At 37.8% G+C, this 11,053-nt stretch overlaps 2 protein-coding genes across 2 annotated transcripts; one reads left to right on the top strand and one right to left on the bottom strand.

Annotated features, from left to right (window-relative positions):
- Positions 1-197: 197 nt before the first annotated feature.
- On the top strand, positions 198-7,209 carry ruvbl1 (RuvB-like AAA ATPase 1). The gene is made up of 11 exons (XM_033966001.2): positions 198-491; positions 825-911; positions 991-1,123; positions 2,227-2,378; positions 2,458-2,547; positions 3,748-3,897; positions 4,430-4,493; positions 4,568-4,766; positions 5,449-5,551; positions 5,627-5,718; positions 6,870-7,209. The coding sequence occupies exons 1-11, from the start codon at positions 351-353 to the stop codon at positions 7,027-7,029; spliced, it is 1,371 nt and encodes a 456-aa protein (XP_033821892.1). The 5' UTR covers positions 198-350; the 3' UTR covers positions 7,030-7,209.
- Positions 7,207-10,322, bottom strand: mustn1a (musculoskeletal, embryonic nuclear protein 1a). Its single transcript, XM_033966002.2, has 3 exons — positions 10,169-10,322; positions 9,979-10,099; positions 7,207-8,071 (listed from the first exon to the last, which is right to left on the bottom strand). Exons 1-3 carry the CDS (start codon positions 10,175-10,177, stop codon positions 7,974-7,976), a joined length of 228 nt encoding a protein of 75 aa, XP_033821893.1. The 5' UTR covers positions 10,178-10,322; the 3' UTR covers positions 7,207-7,973.
- Positions 10,323-11,053: the final 731 nt, after the last annotated feature.

The raw sequence follows: 11,053 nt of genomic DNA, 5'->3' as shown, positions 1-11,053 counted from the left end.
GCCAATGAATATGTTGGTCTTGAACGGCAGAGAAAGTTGTAATTTTTATTAAATGAGAATACAGTAAAATAGTGAATAAATATAAATACGCTAACAAGTTACACGATTTTAGTGAAGTAATATTTTAATTCTACCTTTGTTTTCAAAAAGTTAAAATGTAGTGGGCGGGATTTATGAGAAACACTTCCGCTCATTTTCCCTAGTAACCCACATGGTAACCAATTTCCTTGTGTTTTGAGTTTCGGCGGCTTTTGTGGAGGCAAGACAGTCTCTACGGATTTTGGGCTGTTTTCCACCTACAGGAATAATTTGTGGTTTTATTAGTGCTTGTTTTCATAGATACAATAGGTATGAAGATCGAGGAGGTGAAGAGCACAACGAAAACCCAGCGTATCGCATCTCACAGTCACGTCAAAGGACTGGGACTGGATGAGGCCGGTAATGCTAAGCAGGCAGCATGTGGTTTGGTGGGGCAAGAAGCTGCAAGAGAGGTAATATAAAAGTGTTGTTGTTATTATAATTATTTGGTATCTGTAATTTATTTTGATGAATGATTGGAAGGTCTGTTGCCATTTAGAGACAGGCAATTAGACCGGTTAACAGGACATGCTAATTTTGCTAGCATGGACAGTGGGGTCGCTGTTTTCCAACCGGGTCAAGAATAAAACTACAAACTGTACATTTGTGGATTTATAATATGTAACGGAATTATAATTAACATTATTTTCTGCCTAAAATAACCAAAAGTGCGCCTATGGAAGTTTAATGCTTCAATTGAATTAGCTTTACCTGTCCAAATAAATAAATCTTATTATTGCTTTCAGGCTTGTGGTATCATTGTGGAGCTAATCCGTTCAAAGAAGATGGCTGGAAGAGCAGTATTATTAGCAGGGCCACCAGGTACAGGAAAGGTAATGTAAAAACGCATCGTAATGCAGTATACTTGCTTACATTATGGTTTATGAAGAGGTCTTTTCGCTCTCTTTTCAGACTGCTTTAGCGCTGGCTGTGGCACAGGAGTTAGGAAACAAGGTGCCTTTCTGTCCAATGGTTGGCAGTGAAGTTTACTCCTCAGAGATCAAAAAGACAGAAGTGCTGATGGAGAATTTCAGAAGAGCCATTGGTGAGTATTATATGTCATATGTCTCCACTATGAAAAGACTGCTTTACTATTCATCTGAACATCTTTTTTAATCCATCTCCAAAGCTCAAATATTTGATGCTATGTAAATGTTTTATTGGTATTTTTACACATCCTGCAATATTTAGCATTAACAGCAACAGTTTACAAAAGATTTAGTTGACCCAAAAAATCTTTAATTAATTATAATGTCCTCAATAAAGAAACTAAATATAAAAATATATCTGATTTCTTACAGTTGTAACACCAGGCTAATCTATTTTTGACCCACATCACATTTGTTTATTTAACAGGCCATTCAGTAGATGCCCCAATTTGTTAAGTAAAGCTTGAGTTGTTGGGAGACAGAACAATGAAGGAGGAGAGGGAGGGAGGGAGAGGGTGAGGGTCGTATTCTGGATGCTGATAGTTCCCGTCACAGAGGAGGAAGTGCAGTACATTCCCTCTGGGCTTTTGGGGCTGTGCTCCTCCCACAGAACCTGATCTGCTGAAGTTTAGAGTCAGATTCTGAGTCTGTCGTCGCCTTGTCCAGAACAGTTATGTATGAATCGGCCACCTGTGTGCATCCTGCCCAATGGACCAGGATCAGCTTACTTTTAATTGTACAAGTAGCCATTTTTAAAGTGCAGGGTTTTCTGTAATTAACATACTGCTAGGTACAGGTAATATATGTTTGGGAGGACAATTTTTAAGTAAAAAAAAAAGTATACTATTAGTTTATTGTTCTAAAAAATCATTAATGAAAAATGGCTATTGATATTTTTTGTGTTCTTCTGATAAAAATAAGCAGATCACAGTTTTGGAAGCCACCATAAATTTGTTAAAACGTCCCTATACAAGTCTTCCTTGAGGGCCAAGAATTGCATGAAAAGTGAATGTACCCAACATTTAAACACAAAAGAGCATATTTTGGTGATTTATATGACTCCCTTCCAAGCCCCATAAAATGCTACTCTGGCTAACTCCAGATTGAACGGTAGCAATCACAAATATAATTGCAAGAGTTAATCTTGCTTTGAATGCTTAAACTTCACAATTAAGTTTATATTTTAATGTTTTGTGTTGCTGTATGTGTGCACATTTAGGCCTGCGTATCAAAGAAACAAAGGAGGTGTATGAAGGAGAGGTGACAGAGCTGACTCCCTGTGAGACGGAGAACCCCATGGGCGGATATGGCAAAACCATCAGCCACGTCATCATCGGTCTGAAGACTGCCAAAGGCACCAAGCAGCTCAAGGTGAGGATTTTCCGATAGAGAAATAATAAAACGGCATTCATAGACCTCATTGTGCTCAAGAAGCTGTTGCGTGTTCTAGCTTGATCCCAGCATTTATGAAAGTCTTCAAAAGGAGAGAGTTGAAGTGGGAGACGTCATCTACATCGAGGCCAACAGTGGAGCCGTGAAGGTAATAAGCCTGTTTCAGTCTGTCTGGGGGATGAAGAGTGAATCTGGTGGGGAAGCTGTGTTTTGTACATTTATGGCTGCTGGGGAGAAGACATTGATCTGGTGTTTACAGGCAAATTTAACCACAGTTAGAGAGGAGGTCAGTACCACACACCAGGACTAAGACAAGGTAGAACTTTACGAATCTCACTGTGCCATGTCAAAACTGCTCTTTATAAATAAAAAGGGCAAAATAACTTCTAAGGAAAGTGTACAAAAGCAAGACGTTTAGTTTTTTTTTATCCAAAGTAGTCTCAGAACATTTTGTGTAGTAGTCTCTGAGTGCTCAGTTTATATTTTTACTCAGATGTTGCATCACAGGTAAAAATACAGACTTCTACACAGTTTTTAAGCCCATAAACCATCACCGGACGCATTCTCATTAGAAAAATTATATGTTCTTTTCAAATAAATGTTAAATCTATAGTCCCATAATTCCAGTGACCTTTCTGTCCTCTACGGCCCTCCTCTGTATTCTCCTCTGTGAAGCTGCTGTACATTCCCTCCTTTTGGGGCACGAGCCGGTCATTCCTGCCCCTCCTCACGTCTCCATATCTCTCCATCTCCTGCGCTGCTCCGGGGGCTTGTGGCGTGCGTTGAAAACCTGCCATAAGACCCCCTTTAGTCGTCTCTGGTGGGCCGTGAGCACATAAGCCTTGTATTCAGAGCCACATTTGTTACTGCTGACAACCTCATAACCTGATGATTCAACGCTTTCATCTGGTTTGGCACAGGGTCACCACACACCTGCTCCCCTCTGCACTGGCTGTCCTTTGTTCTCTCTCTGATTTGAAAATGATCAATGTAATTAATGGAGGTGGAGTTTTTTTTTTTTTTTTTTTTTAGGCATGGTCCAACACTTTTTGAGCCAATTCTGATAACCAATATTTATTTTGCTGTTGTTGCGATTTCAATATTTAGATTTTTCAATGTATAGCAAAGACCACAAATGAATTTTTATAGTAAAGTTATATCTTATTTGCTCTTTTTCCATTTTTACTCGTGGGTCTGTTTAAAAAAAAAAAAGACAAATCTGATACAATTTGGGACACGCAGACTATCCTAGAATATCAGTGCCAAATATCGGCTAAAATGTCAATACAGATATCTCTGCACTTCCTCCAATATCACCAATAACAGAAAACCCAAACTTATCTTTTAGAGACAAGGTCGCTGTGACACATTTGCGACTGAGTTCGACCTGGAGGCAGAGGAGTACGTGCCGCTGCCCAAAGGAGACGTCCACAAGAAGAAGGAGATAGTTCAAGACGTGACGCTGCACGATCTGGATGTGGCCAACGCAAGGCCTCAGGTACGGGCGTGGAGAACTGGAGTATCATCGGTGTAATTATGTTAAATCATGAAAATTATATAATGCTTTTGTGGAACTTCAAACTAAGTTAATACATTTCATTGACTCTTTACACACAGTGATTGCAAGGCAATTATATTCATGGGTTTCAAGACAATAAGAAGTTGAGGCTGTTGCCATAAATTACCTATTCAAAACAAAATATATCTTTGAATGGTCAACCGTCCCTCAAAATGGCTCCACATAATACGAAGCAATAAACCAATGAATAGTCAAAGCTGTTCTGTAGTATGGCTGTCAAACCACTACCAATGACATACTCCAGCTCGCAAAAGTGTCTTGCTCAAGGACACAACAATAGTATATATGCACTGGGATATATACTAGAGATAGAATTGAATAGTCTCACTTGAAGTTTGTGCTCCAAAATGCTGATTATTGTCATTTTGTCAGCCATTTTTCACTCTTCATTTAAAAAAAATGTCTTGACTTTCTAATCTTTACTAAACTTAAACCTACATGCTTCTTTCAGGGAGGACAGGACATTCTCTCTATGATGGGACAGTTAATGAAACCCAAAAAGACAGAAATTACAGGTAAATCAAAAGCTACAATCGATATTTATTTCTACAAAAGTACAGTAGTATCTTACAGTTGGTATTTTCCCCAGATAAGCTGCGTGCAGAGATAAACAAAGTGGTAAACCGGTACATAGACCAGGGTGTGGCGGAGCTGGTGCCGGGGGTTCTGTTTGTGGATGAGGTTCACATGTTGGACATCGAGTGCTTCACGTACCTCCACCGAGCACTGGAGAGCACTATCGCCCCCATCGTCGTGTTCGCCTCCAACCGTGGAAACTGCCTCATCAGGTCAGCACCAGTATAGAGGAAGGGTTCGGAAAACTCGCTTAGAAAAAATAAAAATAATTTCTCATGTAACGTTGGTTAACTCGTACACCTCTTTCTTATAGTAATAACATCAATTCTGTTTTCTTGAATGTGAAATGCAGTTTTTGAATTCAGTGTCTTGGTCCAGACTAGACTCTCCCTGTATCATTTTCCATAGAGACCATGCCAGACTCTTTATTGTGCCTTTTTATGAAACCAAAATGTTATTAAAAATGAGCCCAAGTTTTCCAATTCACGAAACTAGTCATTTTAGAAATAAACTAATTAAAGTGATTTAATACGAGCCAGACAGGATATCTTGGTGTTTTATTGTACTTTTCCTATGTAACATTTTATCTGCATATTTGCTTTTGTGTTTTTGTTGACTTTTATGTGAAGCACTAAAGGTCAGCTGAAGTTGTTTTAAATGCGCTTTATAAAAACACTTGGGTGACGCTTGGGTTTTTCAGGAGCCAACTAGAATAAGAATATATCAGTTTTATAATTATTTGCTCTGGAGCTCTATAGTCCATCAAAATCCTCCTCAATATGTGTGTGTTTTTTGGGGGGGTTGGGGTCTTTTGTTTTTTGTTGTTGTTGTTTTTTATATACAAATAGCTTTAAATGGGAAATAATTGCTAATATCATTGTCTTGTCTCCTCAGAGGGACAGAGGACATCAGCTCTCCTCATGGCATCCCTCTGGACCTGCTGGACCGAGTCATGATCATCAGGACCATGATGTACACACCACAGGAGATGAAGCAGGTCAGCTATAATCTCTTTAAACCTGGAATTATTTTATTTTTATCACTCAATATTAATGCCACGGTTGTGTTTTAGATTATTAAGATTCGTGCTCAGACTGAAGGCATCAACATCAGTGAAGAGGCTCTCACACATCTGGCAGAGATCGGCTCAAAAACTACACTCAGGTAAAGACCTAAAACTGCACTCATAAGATTACAGGTGCACAGGAGTACATGCAAAAACTACTTTTTATACAGAGAGTAAAAAGAAACAATGAATTTATACACAGACAGATTAAATGCATGAATCTTGAATTTAATCTGCCTTTTAACACATAACAACAACAACAAAAATCCAAAACCTTCAGCTAACTCACAAACTTCTCCTTTGTGCAGTTGTCCCATAGAAATCTTTATAATCTACATAAAACGACTAATGACTAATACAAATTTTGGTCAAAACCACTGACCAATTAATCAACTAAATGTCAACAGCTCATGTCATCTTAAACCCCTTTGGTTGGATAAAATGTAATCTCTTTGAAAGTACTTCTTGTCTGACTCTACTTCTACTGGTTTTATCTAAAGGCTTTTCCATGGCCTTTCACAGGTTTGACAGAGGGTGATTAATCTAAAAACTGAAAACTCAAAATCATCTAAAACTGAATAATAAAGTGATTAAAGTCTTTGCATGTTTTCTTCGTTGTTTACATGAGCAACTAGAGACTTGGCATGAGACGATATTGAAATTTTGAGTGGCGATTATCATGGCCAAAATCATTGTGATTGATTCACGATAATGATTATAGTTGTTATGGATATGAATAATTATAACTTTATAAGAGAAAATGTTATGGATGAGCAGGGCTGTCGACTGAAATATTGGAGGATTGGGGCAATAAGCTTCATATGGCCCCCATGTAATACAAAATAATAGGAAGAGGGTCCAATTTTGGGCCCCTAAGATCCCGAGGCCCCAGACAACAGACCCCTTTGCCCCCCCCCCCGTTCACTCCACTGTGAATAAGTGTTTTTTTTCTTTCTACACAATCTGGTGATATAATGGTGACTATCTTTGTTGGCGATTATCACGATTATATAAAATGTCCTTTTTATCATGATAGACGATATTATTGTTGTCTCATCCCTACTAGAGACAAAACAATATGGAAGTGTGAAGTCCAGTTAGATACTATAATATGTATGGGGTTTTGCTTATTTATTTATAATGATTGGATGTTGTTGTCTGTTTATGAAATCATCTGGTCTCATTGAAATGTATTCAAATTTCTATAAATCTGTCCCATCTCCTTCTAAATCCTTAAATTTTTCTTCAGATACGCAGTGCAGTTGCTGACCCCGGCCAGCCTTTTGGGGCGTGTTCAGGGCAAAGAAAACGTGGAGCGAGAACAAGTAGAAGAAATCAACGAACTTTTTTACGACGCAAAATCCTCGGCCAAAATTCTCCAGGACCAACAGCACAAGTTTATGAAATGAACACAAATCCAGTTTTATTCTGAGCCAATAGACGAAAGCATTTCTCTGCATAGTATATTTATGCAACTTTTCATCACTCACCCAATGTTTCTGTTCTGTTTCCTTCATATGTTGTTCTGTTGAATTAGTTTTATTTGTTACAGCTGGGAAATTATTCCTAATAAAAGAAAACAAATATTTGACTTGACAACCTCTTTTATTTTGTAAACTAAATTGTGCAACAGTTTTGACAAAATGTGTTATCAAAATCCAGTGGTGGAAGAAGTACTTGATTTGGGCAAAACAATAATACTCAAGTAAAAGTGTCACATGAAAAAATCGTACTTGAGTAAAAGTATTAAAGTACCCGTTTATCAAAAAAAGATACATTTTTAGTAATTTTTTTAAAGATTTGTTTTGAATTTTGCTCAACAGAAACAACTACTGGTAAATATTTGCTGCTAGCTGTTTTTATTTGTATATTTTTGTTCGCTCAAATTATGAACGTGTTAAAAATAAACCCCTTGGCCTTTTCAGGTCTCAAACGGTAATGAAAAATATTTACCTTTTACCTGTTCAAAAATGTAGTAAAGTAAAACTACTACCACTTAACAATGTACTGTATGTAAAATGTATATTTGAGTACAGTACTTTACTACTTGTACTTCGTTACATTCCATCACTCTCAAAATCAACATATTATTTTCAAGACTCAAGGACAATAAAGGTGCAATCTTCAATTTAACAAAAGCACAGAATCATATAAGAAAAAAAATCTTTCCATAATATAGTTTTTAATCTATCTCAGTCTACTATAGGCAAGAGCTATTCCTAATCTAATCTAATATCATGCATCATGTTGCAGTGGCCTCAAAGCCATATTCCAAATGATAAAAAGTGAATTCCAGCACAGCGCAGTGCAAAATAAGCCGTTACATTTTTCACACAGTCAGGATAATGTTCTTCTACTTCTTCCTTGGTCGAGTCGAGCGTGTGTTGAGGACCGTCTCTCCTCCTGAGCGCACTTGACTGAACACAGACGGTGCTGTTTTACCCATTTTCTCTGTGAAAGGACAAACGTATGATCAGTCACAAAATTATCTTAAATCCTAAAACATTATGATTTAGAGAAAATAAATGGAGTTGGTATGATTAATTGAGATTCAGGAGCAGGACCACGCCTCAACCTCCTCCTGCTCCTCTCCAGTGAACCACAGCTCACCTCAACCACACCTCTAATTACCCAGAAGCCCTATGTATACAAGCCTATCCCAGCAACACTAGTGATGGGACTTTCAGCTCTTTTATGGGATCTTAAATTTTTGGATCTGTTCATTTCAAAGAGCCGTTCAAAAGACTGGCTCTTTTAGGCCAGTCAACCCCTCTCGGCTCTCTCCACCCCTCCCTCCTCTCCCATGTTTCTTGTCCATCTTTAAGCCCGAAGACCTCACCATCTACAGAGAGGGCATCCTGAATCGGCTGGGCCACTCCACATCTGTTCATAATATCAATGAATATCTTTATCATATGCCATTGTTGTGGTGGTCCTTGTTAGTGAAATAAATAAATAGGCCTATGTATTAAGATTATAGGACAACCACCTCTCTATATGTAGACCTACACAAAACAAAACTTTACATTGCATTGTTCATTCACTTAACTGTTACCGTTTTTAACCACAGCTTCTCTGGGGTAGACTGACAGAATCAAGGCTAAGTAAAAGTTAATATTTATTCCATGTAACAATGTGGTTTAAAGGGCCCATACTAAGCTATTTTCGGATGTTTTTCTATGTTATAATGTTGTTTCCTCATCACAAACAGACCTGGAGTTGTGTTTTATTTCATTCACACATGTTTAACAGAAAAACCCAGCACATTTAGGCTGAGTTTTTCTCTCTCCAACAAAAAACACTCTGTTCCACCTTGTGATGTCATGTGGCAATACAGGAAGTGCTCCACTGTGTTTTTAAACTCCATACACCTTCACTAGAATCATTTGGATCATTTCAGCCCAGGAATTTCCAATCTCTACTACTACTACCGCTTCATGACATTACAAGGTGGAACAGAGGACTTTGAGGTTTGGAGATGATGACAGACTAATAATAAAGTGTTATTCAAACATGTGTGAATGAAACAAAACATAACTCCAGGTGTGTTTTTGAGGAGGTAACAGTATTATAACATGGCTTAAAGCTCACAAGAGTCAATTTTGCTTTATATGGGACCTTTAATGTTTTGTACAAGTCACGTGGCACCAATTAAAAAGAAGAACATTCTAATGGTTGTTCAGGACATGTAAAAAGGAACAGGTGGTCACTGCAACTGCTCGATGACTCTGCATGTTCTTGACCGAGACAAATCTCTGTTTAAATCCCTCTGCTGTTAGCCTCTTCTCTCTATATATGGACAGGAAACTTGTTCAACAACAGCAGGAACATGCCTCTGACTTCCTCCAGTCTCCAAGGACATTTAGACAGAGGTGGGTAGTAGCCAAATATTTTACTCAAGTTGTTGTTGTTAATGTTACTTCAAAATAATATTACTTAAGTAGAAGTAGACACAGTTGTAGTGATTCAAGAAATTTCTCAAGTAAGAGTAAAAAAGTATTTGGGTAACTACTGAAGTAAGACTAATTGTAAGAGTAACTGTTAGAACGTAATATCTTATTTATAATTTGGGGGATATAATGCATACAATTAGGTACTTTTAAAAGAATATACCACAAAAATGAGAAACTATATTTTGGAAAAAGCAGTGCAAGAAACACAAATGTTCCCAGCTTTTGTCACTACAGACTTACTCACAAAGACTAGCCAAACTGTTACACTGTGAAAAATATGACTCAAGTAAAAGTATCTGAAAAATACTCAGAGAAGTACAATAGTGTTAAGTACTCAAGTATACTAGATACTACCAGAAACTACTAAAAACAGTATTTACATTGTCCTTTTAACTCTGTACTCACCACACTCCTCCATTACTTCAAATGTTTTGCTTTTAGCCGGTCCAGTCAGTCCCAGCCTGTTCCTGCCCTCAGCCAGATCCTCTTCTGTCAACTCTGGACGCTGGACTTGTTCATCTTCTTGCTATAATACAACTCAACACATTACTGATGGCTAAAAGTTATAATTTATTCAAAAAGATATAAAACTTACTTGAGACATCTTGGTTTGAAATGCAGGTTTACGTGGTCTGGTGAGCTCAGTGTTCTTGTTGGAAGCTTGTTTAATTTTATTGACCCAGGGCAATAAAAATGTCCAACTAATGATGTAATCTCAGACTTGCTCCTCCTCCGCCCTTCCTCTGGGAATCTCATGGGCTGCTGTCCCAATCACTGCCTCATAACCAGATGTAGGGAAATAGGGATCACTAGAGGTATTGCTACTAGGATTAGGGCTGGGAATCACAGGGAATCACTGGGAATCACTTGGAATCACTTGAAAGTCATGATTGCTTTTACGATACACATTATAATCTGTATTGATAATCTTCTATATGTCACTATTAAAAAAAAAAAAATTATAAAACCAGTATTTTTTTGTTAAAGGTTCTACATCACGCAAAACTGACTCTTGTGAGCTTTAAGCCGTGTTATAATGTTGTGGCCTCATCAAAAAACAGACCTGGAGTTGTGTTTTTTTTCATTCACACATGTGTGAGTAACACTTTGCACTGTATGGCATTAAATATGGCTATCTTGCATTATTGCCAAAAAAACCCCCAAAAAAACAAAACCTAATTTAGAACATTCTATGCAAACAATAGTATCTCCATGAACAACAAGCAAAAGTGGCAGATCCCCCACAAGGAAAGCTACATAGTGCAGCTTTAATGCTATTGAGAACCAAATCCCTAACAACAAGGTTAAATATTTGTGGACCTGACGACTTGGAGATGACTTTGAAAAACACTGCCACACCCATAGATTTATACGGACCATTGTCTCCATCTGAAATTGTGAAATCAAATCAATCAAAACATGAATAAACCCAACCCATTAGGCGACTTACATTGTACAGGGTCTATATATCTTCACAAAC

Source organism: Periophthalmus magnuspinnatus, chromosome 5, assembly GCF_009829125.3.
Source record: "Periophthalmus magnuspinnatus isolate fPerMag1 chromosome 5, fPerMag1.2.pri, whole genome shotgun sequence".
NCBI classification, from domain to species: Eukaryota; Metazoa; Chordata; class Actinopteri; order Gobiiformes; family Gobiidae; genus Periophthalmus; species Periophthalmus magnuspinnatus.
This window is presented reverse-complemented; position numbering and strand designations above follow the sequence as displayed.